A 20,109-nucleotide genomic window follows, 5' to 3' on the forward strand; every position below is an offset into this window, starting at 1 on the left:
GACACCTGCTCAGATCACTTTCCTGACATTTTTATTCCCGGATGTGATTCATTACTCCGCAACAAAAACTAACGCTGTGTATTGGATACGCGGTCTAACGGTCCGCTATCTTTTTGGCCCCGATGAGAAGTCAGAACTAGGTTATTGTACGTACCTTAAAGATCGACGCTGTGCACTTGTTCGCAACCCCAGATACAAGCATTTCTTTTCCAATTTTCTTCTGAGCGCCTTTCATGACCCGACTTCCTGCTGGAACGGCCAAGCCATGAGATTCTGATGCTGTTTTGCAGACATGATGTTCTGGACGCACTTCAAACGGAATCTCCATTAAAATTTCGAGGAGACACGTTTGGATGTTACGCCAATCGAAAGACGCTAGCGACTCCCGGAATTCTGGCACATAGACTAAAGTGATGGAAAAAAATAATTAATAAATAAAAAGAATTAAAAATAAATAAATAAAAGAAAATAAAAACATACATACATACAAAAACTGCAGAAAAACAAAAAATGCAATAAAATAAACAAAAAAGGCCCGTACACAACTACCTTCATTTTCATAGCCACTCTCTATGTTCTTGCCCCCTAATTTCTTCCTTTCCTACGCCCTTGTAGTAATAGGTTAGTTGTTTTGGGATCGGCGTAGATAGGCGCCAACGCCTGAAGAGGTGCTTTTTTTTTGCGCAAGTGGCAGTGACAAGAAGAGATTTTTTTGTAGTTTCCCTTTCCTGTCCAGGGGCGACAAAATAAATAAATAAATAACAGTAAGGCGACCGCTCTCAATAAGCGGTAAATCTGGGTTCGAGTCCCGATCCGGCACAAATTTTCATTGTCATTCCATTATACAGCTGGTAGTTGTCCATATTCACAACCGTAAATACATTTAATGTATTCTGAAACTACAGCTTTTAAACTCCGCGTGCAGCAGCTATTTGTCACACGGTCCGTCCCACTGCAGCCGCCGAACGCCCGAGCGCGAAGTACAGTAGAGTGGGGTGAATAAGAGTTTCGTGTTTCGGTGAACAAACAAGCGACAGTGTTTTGTTCACCGGGTGAAAGTGCGCGATTTCTGTCCTGAAGCTAGCGCCAGAGATCTCTTTCCTCTGAACACTTTTACATTTCAATTCAGAAATGCAGTGTAAATCAGTGAAATTCATGAGTATGTCATTAAAGAAGTACCGTAGCGCTATTTAACCATTAACATCGCTGTTGTGCGTTATTTTCTTTTAATTGAAAAATTGGAAATGTTAAAGTGAAGCGCATTTGCGAGAGTTGCGCTGTTCTTCAAGCTGAATGGCATGATTAATTTGTAAATAAAAAAATCATTAACTCCATATCATAAGAATTCTTCGTTTTAATTTTGATTTTCAGATGTTAGGTACTCTTTTTCGTTTTCGCGAACAGGATTTCAAAACACGTTAGGTTGAAGTGACCCCCTCCACTTCTCTCGCCTTTAACATCACGCGAATAGGAGGACTCTTATTATTACTCCTCTGCACAATACTTCGTGCTCGGGCATTAAACAGCTGCAAAGGGACAGAGCGAGTAGCAAACAACCGGTGCGAGCGGAGTTTAACCCTTTCCACGACACGCAGACCATTGTGGCCCGTTTGGGAAGTTAAAGGGACTGCGTTGCCAACTCTGGAGCACATGACAGCCCGGAGCGCCGATGTAAACACATCTCAGTTGTTGACTGCCTGGTGTGGTAGTTGCAGTTTCATTGTTACAGGGTATGGTAAAACTTGGTTTTTCCTGTAATCCTGTGGGCCATTTCGGCCCACGCGTCACCGCAGCTATTTTTACGTACGTGTAACAACATAAATTTACATTTGTTGGGATAGTTTTGTCGTATTTCGTGCAGATGAATCAACAAAGTAATTCTAAAATTGTCCAGAGAGGAAAATACTTCGAGACGATGAACCAGATTTTGGCGAACGCATTTTGACAATGATCAATATATTCCTGGACAATACTGACAAGATACACGAATTTTTCATGACAATGACGATAAAAATCAACAGATACCACTACGTCATCGACTGCGTGGCTGATCCCGGCGGAGGTTAGAGTCCTCCCTCGGGCATGAGCGTGTGTGTTTGTCCTTAGGTTAATTTAGATTAAGTAGTGTGTAAGCTTAGTGACTGGTGACCTTAGCAGTTAAGTCCCATACCATTTCACACACATTTGCACATTACGTCATCCCACTTCAACGGCACTGTTAGCTTCGGATATAGATGAGGACTCAGATTATTCCCCACATTGTTATGCTGAAATAGTCACACCTTCTGACGAAGACGAAGAGGAATCGAACGAGCAATCTGCTACGGATAGTAATGTGATTCAGGACAAAATCTGTGGCGCTAAAAATGGAATGGAATGCCACAGAGCCAGAAAGGATATTATGTTGAAATGAATTTTTAATAAAAATGTTCAAAGAAACAATGGTGAAATGTTCTTTTACTACCCTTACATTTATAGTTATGTATTTCAAAGTTAAGAATGTCTAATTTTGAACAGTCACAACAACAGAATTGCATGGATTGGGGTGGTGGACCAAGAGGGTCTATAGTTCACTATACACAAGAAACGTGTCATGCAAGGGGTTAAGAACAGTGCATTCAGAATGTCATAATTGCGTACTGTCACAATTGTGGCACAAATTTCCGCTCGGGTTCGACTGCTGGGACTAATATCTTGCAAGTCTCCTTCTTTGTCCTTAACCGTTTCGTGGTTGATGTGATACATATGTCTAATTAAAGTCATAAACATAGAGACAAATACTAGTGACCATGGGATAGATATGTAGAAGGCTGTGAGCCAGCCAGTGGGGTGGCGTATGTTTATAGGCGGCGTAGTGCGTCTGTTTCACGAAAATCAGATCAAATCACCGTCTTCTTCATTCCAAGAATGTATGAAGTAACCAACTGTGTTTTCATATACATCATAGACATTGTTTGAAACATTTCTACACATCTCAGTAATTTTACTGGTTTATAGATCATTTGTATGTTGTGGGACGTATATGCACCAGAAAACTTTAAAGAATGTAGAAAACATTACTTATGTTGAAAACATTGGTGCTGTATTTCATGTTTTTCACTGTCAGGAGAATAAATTTGTTTTGTTACTGATTTGCTAGGCTTTTCCCATAATTTCCATCCTTATAAAATTATTCTAAAATTTAACTCTGAAAATCCTATGTTAACATGAAAACATGGATGTAGCTAGGTTAGCTAGAGTGTGGGAGACAGAAGTCCCATTTCACCGATTTCCGAAATAGGTCAGCTTGAATTTTTATTAGTGGAAGTGTATTATTTATAACAAAGGAAGACGGTCTTTGACCTTTTATTTTTCAAATATATGCAAAATAAATTTTGCCCATGGAAGGGTTGAAATATGAGGTCGAATTGTCAGTTCTTTTCTGTCACGTACAGCTTGTCGCAGTGTGACTTCGTTATAAACTAGAAACTTAGCAGAACATATACAGTAGGAAAGAAAAGTAATTCAATTTTTCGATATGAACGAAGGTTTTTATGGAATATAAACACGGAAATACTTTTTTATTACACAGGAATAGTGTGTATTTTGGTTTCTCTCTGTTCTGCTTAACGCATCTAATATAGCTTTTTCTTTGATGAACTGCCTGCTGTACGTCTCCGTGAAGTAGCACTGTAGTCTCCATCTTATTGGCTTTCCAGATGCTGTGATACCGTCTTTGCATCCCTTAGATGTCTAAATGAAAGCACTTACATTCTTCCTTACTATTTAAGTACCCAAATACTCAGGGTAGAAATAAGGGGGGGGGGGGGGAGAGAGGAGCTGTTCAATAAGTGAACGATGAGACTGATACAAGAACTTAACTTCTTGAACTTTTCCAGCACTTTTGCTGCAACATAAAAATGACGTAGATCCGTTTCGTTGCCTAAGAGCATAGTAATACACTCCTTGCCTGATACCCAAGCCTCCTCCCCCCCCCCCCCAGTCACACCCATCTTCCATACAAAGTGGCAGTCTAGCATGGTATTAAAAAATGTCTGTTCCAAAAAACATGCGTTTTTCAGTTTCGCCTCTGATAGTTGAAGGTAACTTCTCACAGGAATATTTGAATCATTCGCGGAACTAATGGAGTAACAGCTGTGAAGGCTTTTTCTTTTTTAGATTTTATGACATCTTGCATATATACAAGGGCAACTTTTTTTCAACCTCGAATCACTCACAAAATGCAATCCACAGAGAAAATGTTTTGTTTGCAATATTTAACTACACCTTACAGCTACTTCTCTACATAGTCGCTTCTCCTAGTTAGACATTTGTCGTAGCGTGGTATCAGCTTCCCAATACCCTCATCATAGGAGGTAGCCTGTATTCCCGATATACTGCCAGTTGGAACAGTGATCGATAAATAAAGAAGAAAATATTTATATTAGTTTACAGGAGCACTTTTTCTTTACCTGACATACTGGCTACTGGTGTCGGTGCATAGCACCATCTTAACGCCATCTCCTGGCACGCAGTAGTCTCGGTCGCTTTCCAAGTATGAGTAGATGTGCCAAGGATAGCCGCCTGTGATTTTCCCCAATTTTCTACGCTGGTTTGCAGGTCGTTGTCTGTGCCAAAATGTTGTCCTCATGGCCAGCGGTTCACGTGAGCGAAGAGATGGAAACCAGGGGAAGCTATGTCTGGGCTATATGGTGGGCGATCAAACCCTTCCCATCAAAAATGCTGCGCTGTGAGGTCAAGAATTATCATGAAGAAGGAAACGCACGGCAGTTATGTTACGTGGGCTGCATGAAATCAGGCGAAACTCCTCAACAGACCTCACACTTGGCAGGAGTAACTATTGTTTTAGGCCTCCTTACAGGCTCACTGTGTTCTCAGAACTGAGAAGTGCGACATCTCGTGGTAGGTAGGCATATTTGCGACACTAGACAACATATCTGCGCAAACGTTCACCAGATGTTCACCGTGGTTGAAATTTTACAACTGATAGGAGGTTGAAAAAAAAATAGCCCTCGTCCCTCATGTAGCACCTACGACTTATCCTGACCACTAAGTTTCTTTCTAAGGTATGGGAAGTATACTTTCTCTATAAAAACTGTATTATTCCTTTGATGATTCTAAAAGATAAACTCGCCAGACATGAAACAAAAAACAAACAAATGTGTGTTATTAAAAGAACTAATATGCAGATTTTTCATTCCCATTTCCACAGAAGGTAAAATTTCCTAGGTGATTAGACCATGTTATATTCCTCTCCCTCCATCTCCGAATCTTGACATCTCGACTTTTGCGGCTACGATGTTCCTCAGCAGCTGTCTGGTGTCCCTGTGTGGATGAACATTTTCAGTGTTCAGTCACTCAGGGACACCGTAAGATTGCCGAGGAAGATCCCAGAAGGAGGAGTCGAAGTTGAGATTTGAACAAAAAGTTTGAGGAGAAACCGGACTTGGCCCAGTCATACGCAAAATTTTACCTTCATTTTATCATCTAATTAGGCTGTTCCAGCCCATTGCCCCCCCCCCCCCCCCCCCGCAGATAGCCAGGAGTGCTTGGGGTGTGGTGGGCAATTGTAGAGGAACAGTTGTCACGCATGCAATCTGGCATTTGGGATGTAAGCGTATGTGACCTTACTGCCCTGACCACGCGACCGCGTGCACGGGTAACCAAGTGGTTCGCGCGTGCGCAGAATGTGTGGAAAAGGGCTACCTGGTCAATAGCCTAGGCTAGCACTTTTTTCCGCGTCCCCTCGACGCGCTGTATACACCCTCCACTTCTCGTGCTGTCACCTGCCGTCTTTGAGTGATAGGCGGTGGTCGCATTAATGAGACTGGACCCGGAAGGTTCAGTGTTTCAGTGCTTAGTAGGCCTACATAGCTCTAACTTCGTCCACACGGCACGCTGAAGCATCGCGTTTACTGTCCTCTGTCAGTGTTACGTGGATCTACAGTGCTTGTAGATTTTTCATTTGTGTCTAATGTAGATACTAGGAAGCTCCTATAACCTACACTACTGGACATTAAAATCGCTACATCATGAAGATGACGTGCTGCAGACGCGAAATTTAGCCCACGGGTAGAAGATGCTGTGATATGCAAATGATAAGTTTTTCACAACATTCAGACAAGGTTGGCACCGGTAGCGACACTTACAACGTGCTGTCATGACGAAAGTTTCCAATTGATTTCTCATACACAAACAGCAGTTGACCGGCGTTGCCTGGTGAAACGTTGTTGTGATGCCTCGTGTAAGAAGGAGAAGTGCGTACCATCAAGTTTCCGACTTTGATAAAGGTTGGATTGTAGCCTATCGCGATTGCGGTTTATCGTATCGCGACATTGCTGCTCGCGTTGGCAGAGATCCAATGACTGTTAGCACAATATGGAATCGGTGGGTTCAGGAGGGTAATAAGGAACGCCGTGCTGGATCGCAACGGCCTCGTATCACTAGCAGTCGAGATGACAGACATCTTATCCGCATGGCCGTAACGGATCGTGCAGCCGCGTCTCGAACCCTGAGTCAACAGATGGGGACGTTTGCAAGACAACAACCATCTGCACGAACAGTTCGACGACGTTTGCAGCAGCACGAACTCTCAGCTAAGAGATCATGGCTGCGGTTACCCTTGACGCTGCATCACAGACAGGACCACCTGCGATGGTGTACTCAGCTACGAACCTGGGTGCACGAATAGCAAAAAGTCATTTTTTCGTATGAATGCAGGTTCTGTTTACAGCATCATGATGGTCGCATCCGTGTTTGGCGACATCGCGGTGAACGCACATTGGAAGCGTGTATTCGTCATCGTCATACTGGCGTATCACCCGGCGTGATGGTATGGGGTGCCACTGGTTACACGTCTCGGTCACTTCTTGGTCGCATTGACGGCACTTTGAACAATGGACGTTACATTTCAGATGTGTTACAACCCGTGGCTCTACCCTTCATTCGATCCCTGCAGAACCCTACATTTCAGCAGGATAATGCACGACCGCATGTTGCGGGTCCTGTACGGGCCTTTCTGGATACAGAAAATGTTCGACTGCTGCCATGGCCAGCACATTCTCCAGATCTCTCACCAACTGAAAACGTCTGGTCAATGGTGGCCGAGCAACTGGCTCGTCACAATACGCCAGTCACTACTCTTGATGAACTGTGGTATCGTGTTGAAGCTGCACGGATAGCGGTACCTGTACACGCCATCCAAGCTCTGTTTGACTCAATGTCCAGGCGTATCAAGGCCGTTATTAGGCCAGAGGTAGTCGTTCTGGGTACTGATTTCTCAGGATATATGCGCCCAAATTCCGTGAAAATGTAATCACATGTAGTATAATATATTTGTCCAATGAATACCCGTTTATCATCCGCGTTTCTTCTTGGTGTAGCAATCTTAATGGCCAGTATTGTATATCGCGGTATATACCGTCACAGCTTACGCCTGCAACAGGAGGTAGAAGCAAACAGAATCGATCAGTCGCCTGCTTCACTGGCTCACTTTGCCAATGAATGTACGTGTTGTGTCCGCAGTATTGCGCAGTCGCGCAGGAATTTTCCTTTCGTGTCGACTGAGACTGGTCCCGCATTGGCGTAATGAAGAGCAGCATTCCAGCGGCCGGCACCGGGATTGGCCGAGCGCTGTTGGCTCCTGGCGATCTGGCGGCCGCATCCAGGAATCCGATAGAGGGCCGCCGCTAATCACGACGCTCCAGGCGGATTCCCCGTAAATTTGTCAAAGGTCCGCGCCTGTTGTGAGGCCCGCTGGCGCCTCGTGGGCGGGCGAGAGCAGGAATGCAGGCATCCGGTAAATTAACGCACCGCATAGCACTGCCCCGGTCGTAGTGCACACCTCACAATTCCTGCTCTACCACCGAGGATAGTCATACAGTTTTATTGTCCACCGCGAAACAATAAACTTACAAAATTATTTTTTGTTTCTTTGCCTCCATATGTACGTCTACAATTCTGATTCACGCTGAAATCCTCGAGCCTAGAAAAAAAGGAAGATTGAGTTTAACGTCCCGTCGACATCGAGATCATTAGAGATGGACCCGACCCTAGGTGCCGCAGCACGTACGCTGGGGAAGCCAAAACAAAATGGGCAGCCGATAGTCAAATTAGAATGTTTTTGTTGTGCTCTTCAGTCCGAAGACTGGTTTGGTTCAGCTCTCCACGCTACTCTATCCTGTGCAAGCTTCTTCTACATCTACATCTACATCTACATTTATACTCCGCAAGCCACCCAACGGTGTGTGGCGGAGGGCACTTTACGTGCCACTGTCATTACCTCCCTTTCCTGTTCCAGTCGCGTATGGTTCGCGGGAAGAACGACTGTCTGAAAGCCTCCGTGCGCGCTCTAATCTCTCTAATTTTACATTCGTGATCTCCTCGGGAGGTATAAATAGGGGGACGCAATATATTCGATACCTCATCCAGAAACGCACCCTCTCGAAACCTGGCGAGCAAGCTACACCGCGATGCAGAGCGCCTCTCTTGCAGAGTCTGCCACTTGAGTTTATTAAACATCTCCGTAACGCTATCACGGTTACCAAATAACCCTGTGACGAAACGCGCCGCTCTTCTTTGGATCTTCTCTATCTCCTCCGTCAACCCGACCTGGAGGAGGAGGAGGAGATTAGTGTTTTACGTCCCGTCGACAACGAGGTCATTAGAGACGGAGCGTAAGCTCGGGTGAGGGAAGGATGGGGAAGGAAATCGGCCGTGCCCTTTCAAAGGAACCATCCCGGCATTTGCCTGAAGCGATTTAGGGAAATCACGGAAAACCTAAATCAGGATGGCCGGAGGCGGGATTGAACCGTCGTCCTCCCGAATGCGAGTCCAGTGTGCTAACCACTGCCCGACCTGGTACGGATCCCACACTGATGAGCAATACTCAAGTATAGGTCGAACGAGTGTTTTGTAAGCCACCTCCTTTGTTGATGGACTACATTTTCTAAGCACTCTCCCAATGAATCTCAACCTGGTACCCGCCTTACCAACAATTAGTTTTATATGATCATTCCACTTCAAATCGTTCCGTACGCATTCTCCCAGATATTTTACAGAAGTAACTGCTACCAGTGTTTGTTCCGCTATCATATAACCATACAATAAAGGATCCTTCTTTCTATGTATTCGCAATACATTACATTTGTCTATGTTAAGGGTCAGTTGCCACTCCCTGCACCAAGTGCCTATCCGCTGCAGATCTTCCTGCATTTCGCTACAATTTTCTAATGCTGCAACTTCTCTGTATACTACAGCATCATCCGCGAAAAGCCGCATGGAACTTCCGACACTATCTACTAGGTCATTTATATATATTGCGAAAAGCAATGGTCCCATAACACTCCCCTGTGGCACGCCAGAGGTTACTTTAACGTCTGTAGACGTCTCTCCATTGATAACAACATGCTGTGTTCTGTTTGCTAAAAACTCTTCAATCCAGCCACACAGCTGGTCTGATATTCCGTAGGCTCTTACTTTGTTTATCAGGCGACAGTGCGGAACTGTATCGAACGCCTTCCGGAAGTCAAGAAAAATAGCATCTACCTGGGAGCCTGTATCTAATATTTTCTGGATCTCATGATCAAATAAAGCGAGTTGGGTCTCACACGATCGCTGTTTCCGGAATCCATGTTGATTCCTACATAGTAGATTCTGGGTTTCCAAAAACGACATGATACTCGAGCAAAAAACATGTTCTAAAATTCTACAACAGAGATATAGGTCTATAGTTTTGCGCATCTGCTCGACGACCCTTCTTGAAGACTGGGACTATCTGCGCTCTTTTCCAATCATTTGGAACCCTCCGTTCCTCTAGAGACTTGCGGTACACGGCTGTTAGAAGGGGGGCAAGTTCTTTCGCGTACTCTGTGTAGAATCGAATTGGTATCCCGTCAGGTCCAGTGGACTTTCCTCTATTGAGTGATTCCAGTTGCTTTTCTATTCCTTGGACACTTATTTCGATGTCAGCCATTTTTTCGTTTGTGCGAGGATTTAGAGAAGGAACTGCACTGCGGTCTTCCTCTGTGAAACAGCTTTGGAAAAAGGTGTTTAGTATTTCAGCTTTACGCGTGTCATCCTCTGTTTCAATGCCATCATCATCCCGTAGTGTCTGGATATGCTGTTTCGAGCCACTTACTGATTTAACGTAAGACCAGAACTTCCTAGGATTTTCTGTCGGGTCGGTACATAGAATTTTACTTTCGAATTCACTGAACGCTTCACGCATAGCCCTCCTTACGCTAGCTTTGACATCGTTTAGCTTCTGTTTGTCTGAGAGGTTTTGGCTGCGTTTAAACTTGGAGTGGAGCTCTCTTTGCTTTCGCAGTAGTTTCCTAACTTTGTTGTTGTACCACGGTGCGTTTTTCCGTCCCTCACAGTTTTACTCGGCACGTACCTGTCTAAAACGCATTTTACGATTGCCTTGAGCTTTTTCAATAAACACTCAACATTGTCAGTGTCGGAACAGAGATTTTCGTTTTGATCTGTTAGGTAGTCTGAAATCTGCCTTCTATTACTCTTGCTAAACAGATAAACCTTCCTCCCTTTTTTTATATTCCTATTAACTTCCATATTCAGGGATGCTGCAACGGCCTTATGATCACTGATTCCCTGTTCTGTACATACAGAGTCGAAAAGTTCGGGTCTGTTTGTTATCAGTAGGTCCAAGATGCTATCTCCGCGAGTCGGTTCTCTGTTTAATTGCTCGAGGTAATTTTCGGATAGTGCACTCAGTATAATGTCACTCGATGCTCTGTCCCCACCACCCGTCCTAAACATCTGAGTGTCCCAGTCTATATCTGGTAAATTGAAATCTCCACCTAAGACTATAACATGCTGAGAAAATTTATGTGAAATGTATTCCAAATTTTCTCTCAGTTGTTCTGCCACTAATGCTGCTGAGTCGGGAGGTCGGTAAAAGGAGCCAATTATTAACCTAGTTCGGTTGTTTAGTGTAACCTCCACCCATAATAATTCACAGGAACTATCCACTTCTACTTCACTACAGGATAAACTACTACTAACAGCGACGAACACTCCACCACCGGTTGCATGCAATCTATCCTTTCTAAACACCGTCTGTACCTTTGTAAAAATTTCGGCAGAATTTATCTCTGGCTTAAGCCAGCTTTCTGTACCTATAACGATTTCAGCTTCGGTGCTTTCTATCAGCGCTTGAAGTTCTGGTACTTTACCAACGCAGCTTCGACAGTTGACAATTACAATACCGATCGCTGCTTGGTCCCCGCATGTCCTGACTTTGCCCCGCACCCGTTGAGGCTGTTGCCCTTTCTGTACTTGCCCAAGGCCATCTAACCTAAAAAACCGCCCAGCCCACGCCACACAACCCCTGCAACCCGTGTAGCCGCTTGTTCCGTGTAGTGGACTCCTGACCTATCCAGCAGAACCCGAAACCCCACCACCCTATGGCGCAAGTCGAGGAATCTGCAGCCCACACGGTCGCAGAACCGTCCGAATAACAGCTGCAACCTTCATCATTCTGAATCTGCTTGCTGTATTCATCTCTTGGTCTCCCTCTACGATTGTTATCCCCCACACTTTCCTCCAGTACTAAATTAGTGATCCCCCGCCGTGACAGAATGTGTTCTGCCGACCGATCATCTCTTCTAATCAGTTCAATGCTGTCCAGCGTCAGGCCACTGTCACACTCGAAGACCCCACAAATCTGGAGGTTGTACGAGGAGGTTGTACGATTCGACCATCCGGCCAAATGGATACCCACAATTAGGCTCCGTTCAAAATCTGTCAGGTGCTGACAACGCTGTCTCACATGGGTACACAACATCTCTTTGTCCTTCACTTGACATCTGACGCTGTTCACGCTCCTTCTATGCTCTACCAACCCTTGTACGACACTAAATATGAACAACATTAGTGCACTCTGTTGGTCGGGATAACTGTTACAGATTAGATTAGATTAGATTAGTACTTGTTCCATAGATCATGAATACGACACTTCGTAATGATGTGGAACATGTCAGGTTATAAAAGGTGTCCATACAAGATATTACATTACACAAAATATTACATGACACTCAATATTTTTAATTTTTTTTTGTTGGGGTTGGCAAATTACCCACTTACTATATCCAAAAATTCATCTAATGAGTAGAAGGAGTTGCCATTAAGAAATTCTTTTAATTTACTTTTGAATGCTATATGGCTATCTGTCAGACTTTTGATGCTATTAGGTAAGTGACCAAATACTTTCGTGGCAGCATAATTTACCCCCATCTGAGCCAAAGTTAGATTTAACCTTGAGTAGTGAAGATCATCCTTTCTCCTAGTGTTGTAGCCATGTACACTGCTATTACTTTTGAATTCGTTCGGATTGTTAATAATTAATTTCAAAAGTGAATATATATATTGTGAGGCTACAGTGAAGATTTCTAGCTCTTTAAATAAGTGTCTGCAGGATGATCTAGGATGAACTCCAGCAATTATTCTGATTACACTCTTTTGTGCAATGAACACTCTTTTACTCAATGATGAGTTACTCCAGAATATGATGCCATAGGAAAGCACAGAATGAAAATAGGCGTGGTAAGCTAATTTACTCAGATGTATATCGCCAAAATTTGCAATGACCCTAATAGCATAAGTAGCTGAACTCAAACGTCTCAGCAGATCCTGAGTGTCTTTTTTCCAGTTCAACCCCTCATCAATGCATACACCTAGAAATTTTGAATATTCTACCTTAGCTACCGATTTCTGATCGAAGTCTATATTTATTAATGGGGTCATTCCATTTACTGTGTGGAACTGTATATACTGTGTTTTGTCAAAGTTTAATGAGAGCCCATTTGCAGAGAACCACTTAATGATTTTCTGAAAAACATCGTTTACAATTTCACCAGTTAATTCTTGTCTGTCGGGTGTGATAGCTATACTTGTACCATCGGCAAAAAGTACCAGCTTTGCATCTTCGTGAATACAGAATGGCAGGTCATTAATATATATTAAGAACAGCAGAGGACCCAAGACTGAACCTTGCGGCACCCCATTCTTGATTGTTCCCCAGTTTGAGAAATCACCAGTTTTTTGCATATTATGTGAACTGTTTATTTCAACTTTCTGCACTCTTCCAGTTAGGTACGATTTAAACCGTTTGAGCACTGTCCCATTCATACCGCAGTACTTGAGCTTATCTAGAAGTATTCCATGATTTACACAATCAAAAGCCTTTGATATATCACAAAAACTCCCAACGGGTGATTTCCGGTTACTCAGAGCATTTAATATTACAACTCTAATCATTTACATACGCGCCAATCCGCGTACGAAGTTACGTTCAGTATGTCTTCTGGACACTCCACTTTTCTTGTCATCAGTTTGGCTTCTTTAATTTCTGCCAAATTTTATCTCATTCTAGACACAGGTAAATTGATTGTATTTACCCTTTTCTCGAACTTAATCCAAAACAATATTTTCTCCTTACAAACGATACAGAGAAAAAAAATAAGTTACCGTTGGTATCAATAATTATCTCATAGTCACTTCCCTAGATATAATTATATATTTGAGACAAGCAGCCGAGCGGTCTGAGGCGCTGCAGTCATGGACTATGCGGCTGGTCCCGGTGGAGGTTCGAGTTCTCCCTCAGGCATGGGTGTGTGTGATTGCCCTTAGGATAATTTAGGTTAAGTAGTGTGTAAGGTTAGGGACTCATGACCTTAGCAGTTAAGTCCCATAAGATTTAACACACATTTGATTTTTTTTTTTTTTTTTTTTTGAGACAAGTAAAACGTTGGCAACTGAACTTTTACGGAAGTGCTGTAGGGCGTATGACTCTGGTGGTGCACGGATCGCACGAGTCATCGAGTGTGTCGTGAGATGTCATCTCACGGCCGCGGTTGTTGTGTGTATTGCAGAAACCAGTCCGACCTGGCCGGGTGTCTAGAGGCAACGACTCTAGCTGATAGCCATTCTCACGCTTGGGACAAAAGTCTAGACCGTCCCTGTTCCTAATATTTATAATAGTCAGAGCAATATCTGCTTGAATTGTGACACAATAGAGATAGCATAGAGTCATCTCTCTCTTGGCATTCTGTAAAACTCGCCTTCGGAGTTCCCTTGCATTTAATCAGCCAACTCTGTCTGACTGAGAACTTTCGTTGCCTTTATGTAACACCTTAGTCTCCCGCGCCAAAAGGAACACATACTTGCCAAAAGATATTCGTTGAAAGGTATTCCTGAGAAACTCCCAGTTTGGTGATATCTTTTATCTCCATCTCCCGTTCACTCATACATTTTGTTCTTCATTTTGTGCTTTCACTTGACATGACGCTTTTAATAAAGACCGGCCGCTGTGGTGATTTCGATTTTTTTTTTTTTTGTAATTTTGGAAGTAGGCATGTACACACGCAAAAGTTTCTGATGTGGTGCTTATATATATATATATATATGGTGGTCCATTCATCGTGACCGGGCCAAATATCTCGCGAAATAAGCGTCAAACGAAAAAACTACAAAGAACGAAACTCGTCTAGCTTCAAGGGGGAAACCAGATGGCGCTATGGTTCGCCCGCTAGATGGCGCTGCCATAGGTCAAACAGATATAAACTGCGTTTTTTTTAAAAATAGGAACCCCCATTTTTATTACATATTCGTGTAGTACGTAAATAAATATGAATGTTTTAGCTGGACCACTTTTTTCGCTTTGTAATAATTGGCGCTGTAATTGTCACAAACGAATAAGTACGTGGTATCACGTAACATTCCGCCAGTGCGGACGGTATTTGCTTCGTGATACATTACCCGTGTTAAAATGGACCGTTTACCAATTGCGGAAAAGATCGATATCGTGTTGATGTATGGCTATTGTGATCAAAATGCTCAACGGGCGTGTGCTATGTATGCTGCTCGGTATCTTGGACGACATCATCCAAGTGTGCGGACCGTTCGCCGGATAGTTACGTTATTTCAGGAAACAAGAAGTGTTCAGCCACATGTGAAACGTCAACCACGACCTACGACAAATGATGATGCCCAAGTAGGTGTTTTAAGCTGCTGTCGCGGCTAACCCGCACATCAGTAGCAGACAAATTGCGCGAGAATCGGGAATCTCAAAAACGTCGGTGTTGAGAATGCTACATCAACATCGATTGCACCCGAACGCTTGGAATTGCATGGCGACGACTTTGAACGTCGTTTACAGTTCTGCCACTGGGCACAAGAGAAATTACGGGATGATGACAGATTTTTTTGCACGCGTCCTATTTAGCGACGAAGCGTCATTCACCAACAGCAGTAACGTAAACCGGCATAATATGCACTATTGGGCAACGGAAAATCCACGATGGCTGCGACAAATGGAACATCAGCGACCTTGACGGGTTAATGTATGGTGCGGTATTATGGGAGGAAGGATTACTGGCCCCCATTTTATCGATGGCAATCTAAATGGTGCAATGTATGCTGATTTCCTGCGTAATGTTCTACCGATGTTACTACAAGATGTTTCACTGCGTGACAGAATGGCGATGTACTTCCAACATGATGGCTGCCCGGCACATAGCTCGCGTGCGGTTGAAGCGGTATTGAATAACATATTTCATGACAGGTGGATCGGTCGTCGAAGCCCACACGTTCGCCGGATCTGGCGTCACCGGATTTCTTTTTGTGGGGAAAGTTGAAGGATATTTGCTATCGTGATCCACCGACAACGCCTGACAACATGCGTCAGCGCATTGTCAATGCATGTGCGAACATTACGGAAGGCGAACTACTCGCTGTTGAAAGGAATGTCGTTACACGTATTGCCAAATGTTGACGGACATAATTTTGAGCATTTATTGCATTAATGTGGTATTTTCGGGTTATCACGTTGTAACAGCATGCGTTCTCAGAAATGATAAGTTCACAAAGGTACATGTATCACATTGGAACAACCGAAATAAAATGTTCAAGCGTACCTATGTTCTGTAATTTAATTTAAAAAACCTACCTGTTACCAACTGTTCGTCTAAAATTGTGAGCCATATGTTTGTGACTATTACCGCGCCATCTATCACAAAGCGAAAAAAGTGGTCCAACTAAAACATTCATATTTCTTTACTTACTACAGGAATATGTAATAAAAATGGGGGTTCCCATTTTTAAAAAAACGCAGTTGATATCCGTTTGACCTATGGCAGCGTCCTCTAGCGGGCCAACCATAGCGCCATCTGGTTTCCCGCTTCAAGCTAGACGAGTTTCTTTCTTTGTAGTTTTTTCGTTTGACTCTTATTTCGTGAGATATTTGGCCCGGTCACGATCAATGGACCACCCTGTATATTGTCGCCCTTGAAATGTATTCGCGAATGCGATCAACCATCAGCTGTATAAGAGAATGACGAGAATGAAAATTTGTGCCAGACCGGGATTCGAAGCAGACTTCCCGCTCTCCGCCAGCGGTGGCCTTATCTCATTGGCTATCGGTGCACGACTCACGGCCAGACCCAAACTTCTGTATGTCATCGCTCCTACGTCACGACGTATACTGGTACACACATTATATAATTCCCTTACAAGGGAGGACATTTTAACTGAAAGTCGCTGTCCGGTATCAGCAGATAAATACTGCAGTATCGTAGTTACTCGTTATCGCCGTCTTCACGGTATGATTGTCTCGAGTTTTCCCTGTACGATAAAATCTGAAGCTTTCCAGAATTGTAATGGTTTGTTGGGTCAATTTAACTACAAAATAATAGTAGTTCACTTCTCTATGTTTCTGTATTTTCAAAATACTCGGACGGCTGTTTTATACCTATTATACAACTTCCACATCAATATGATTTTCACCTGCTCAGATGAACTACAAATTTTCAACTGTTCATTACGTCTGTGCAAAACATTTCCTACTTTTTCAGCTGACTACTCTTCCAAGTGAGAAAAGGCAGTGAGATTACATTTATAGCCAAAGGATCTAATTATTTATATTGCAGCAAAAACAGAATATAAATTGAGTTGTACATGTCTATACGTAAAATTAACAAAATTTAGTGGAATATTGTAAAAAGGTTTATAATATTTACAGTTATGTCTCTATTTACATCGAATGTAACAGCAGTGCAAAAATACACGCTAAGACAGAAAAACGACGCAGCGTGAAGGAGTTATCCAAATGGGACGGAAATCGGTGTACGTCATGAACGTGTACAGACAAACAAATGAATACAATTGAATGTTTTTTTCACGGGAAAGAACTTCACAAATTGAGCAAGTCAGCAACGAACTGGTCCACCAATGAACATCATGCAACCACTTATTCGGCTTCACCTTGACTGATAGAGTTGTAGGATGTCCTCCTGAGGGACATCGTGCCAAATTCTGTCCAATTCGAGCGTTAGATAGCCGAAATTCCGAGCTGATTGGAGGGCTCTGCCCATAAAGCTCCAAACGTTCTTAGTTGGGGAGAGATCTGGGGACCCTGCTGGCCAAAGTAGGGTTTGACAAGCGTGAAGACAAGTAGTAGGAACTCAGGCCTACAAGCAGTAGAAAAGCATTTCGTGTGCGGGCAGGCATTTTCCTGCTGAAACGTAAGCCCAGGATTGCTTGCCGTGAAGGGCGACAAATCGGGGCGTACAAGATTTTCGACGTACCGCTATGCTGTAAGAATTCCGCGGGTGACAACTTAAGGGGGCCTGCTATAAAATGTAGCGGCACCCCAAACTATCACTCTTGGTTGTCAAGCTGCTTAGCGGGCGACAGTTACATTGGTCTCCCACCGTTGTCGGCAGCGTCTCCAGACAAATCTTTGACCTGGACTCGCAGAGACTGTAATAGAATTGTCTTCAGTGATGAGTCCCACTTCGGAATGAGATCCGATGACCAGAGAAGACGTTTCTGGGGACGCCCTGGACAGCGATGGGATTCCAGGCTGACTGTCTCCTGCCACACGGCCCGAGAACGAATAGTGGTGGTCTGGGGTGCCATTTCATTTTATTGGAGGACCGCTTTGGTTGACACCCGCTGCGCTCTTACAACACAGCGGTAGGTCGACGATATTCTTCGCTCTGCTTTGTTGCCCTTCATGGTAAGCCATCCTGGGCTTAGATTTCAGCAAGATAATGCCCGCCCGCATACGGTGAAAGTTTCTACTGCTTGTCTTCGTGCTTGCCAAACCGTACCTTAGCCAGCAACGTCGCCGTATCTCCCCCCAACTGAGAAAGTTTGGAGCGTTATGGGCACCGTCCTTCAACCAACTAGGTTTTTTTGACGATCTAACGCGCCAGCTGGATAGAATTTCAATCAATATCCCTCATAAGGACATACAACAACTCTATTAATCAATTCTAAGCAGAATAACTGCTTGCATAAGGGCCAGAGGTGGGTAAAAGCATTACTGACTTGCCAAATTGTGAAGCTCTTTCTCTTGAAAAGATCATCCAATTCTTCTGAAATTGTAATCATTTGTTTGTCTTTACATGTACATCATATCTCCCATTCGGATGATTTCTTCGTGGTGAGCATTTTTTTTTCTTAGAATCTATTACGTTTACATATAGACAGCCTTTTATGAGGATATAGGCTTAGAAATAAAATTATCTATTGCACCGTTACCAGGGAGTTATCAACGTGTTTTAGGCTTATTAAATCACACGCTGCAGACTAAATAAGTGAGAGTGAAGTTTTTCTTCCACACCTCGCTCTTTTCTTTCTATCTATCTAGCAATCTCTCTCTCTCTCTCTCTATCTATCTATCTATCTATCCATCTATGTATCCATCTATCTATCTATCTGTTGTGCATCTGCGTCTGTGTGTGTGTACAACTAATCTGTGCGCTTTCTCCATTTCTTCAGGCAGTTGGGCTCCCTCATACCTACACCCACAGCTAAACTATTAATAAATTCCATGTCACGTGACGGTAAAGCTCCACCATAGAGTGGAGCGGAGTTTGAGTGCCGCCTTTTATGGTCCTGATGTGGTGTCTATGTTGCAGACCACCGTCGCACTTCGTGTTCATCCACGAGGTGCCTGGCCCCGGGATGGGGAAGCGAGCCTCCGACTCTGGCTCGGCGTACCCCACGCAGCGCGGCAGCCTGCACTCCGTGAGGCGCAACTCCTACGACATCCGCTCCGTCTCCAGCGACGGTAAGTACGCCAGCGGCTGGCTTGCCAACTGGCTGAACTCGGACTGTCTATGTTGGGGTCTAAGGCCATGAAACTGTTCCACGTTATAGCATCAAGGTAGGTAGGTACTCTTCCCAGACTTACTCCCATTCTCTAACAATACGTACCTCCATTTCCGTCGAAGAAGAAAATTAAGCCATGTATTAATAGAGGTTGTGAAGAAATCAGGACAGGGCAGAAACAGTGAGGAGAATCTACCACTTCCTTCCTAACAAATAAGTAACATCAGTACTTTGTGAAGCATTTGATCAGAAGTATCGAGACACCTACAATTAGACATTCGTATGGGATGTGTCCACACGTCATCTTTGCGACGGCTTCAGCTCTGCTGGCGACATTTTCAATGAGGTTCCTGAATGCCGGTGGAGGAACGGCAGCCCATTCTTCCAGAAGAGCCGAAACCAGAAAAGGTGGTGATGTTGGACGCTACAGTCTGGAGCGAAGTCGACGTTCTGACTCATCCCAAAGGTGTTCTACTGGGTTCAGTTGGGGACTGTGGGCGGACCAGTCCATTTCAGGAATGCTATTCTTCACATATCAGTGATTCACAGACGCTTCTTTATGACAGGGTGTAATGTCATGTCGCTGCAATCAGTCATCATTTACGAAGTGGTCCTCTACTGGACGTAGAACACGAAGCTGTAAAATGTGCTCACATCCTTGAGCATTTAGCGTTTTTCAAGCGCAGTAAGGGGACCAAAACCTACCTACGTAAAATTCAACATACCATAGCACAACATTCTTCGTACATAACTGTTGGTAGCGGAAATGACTACAGGTAACTTTCTCCAGGCATATAGCGTCATTCGTCACTCCAAAGCATTCGTTTCCAGTCATCTAAGGTCCACTAGGTCATTCGATTTTTACAAGCACCCTTCACCGGTCCGTATCAGTCGATGCAAGAGATCTGCCAGGCCTTCGTTAACTATGGTTGTACATTCTCGTTTCTACTTCACAATCACATCACAACAGTC

General features: G+C 43.8%; 1 protein-coding gene across 2 annotated transcripts in view; it reads left to right on the forward strand.

Moving 5' to 3' along the window:
* Window positions 1-20,109, forward strand: part of LOC126483878 (high affinity cAMP-specific and IBMX-insensitive 3',5'-cyclic phosphodiesterase 8A) — a 1,729,999-nt gene that overhangs the window by 1,476,898 nt on the left and 232,992 nt on the right. For both annotated transcript variants that reach the window (XM_050107127.1, XM_050107128.1), the window contains exon 11: window positions 18,945-19,096. In XM_050107127.1, coding sequence (XP_049963084.1) covers window positions 18,945-19,096 — 152 coding nt within the window. The remainder of the gene's footprint in view (window positions 1-18,944; window positions 19,097-20,109) is intronic.

The sequence above is a fragment of the Schistocerca serialis genome, chromosome 6, assembly GCF_023864345.2.
Source record: "Schistocerca serialis cubense isolate TAMUIC-IGC-003099 chromosome 6, iqSchSeri2.2, whole genome shotgun sequence".
Lineage (NCBI taxonomy): Eukaryota > Metazoa > Arthropoda > Insecta > Orthoptera > Acrididae > Schistocerca > Schistocerca serialis.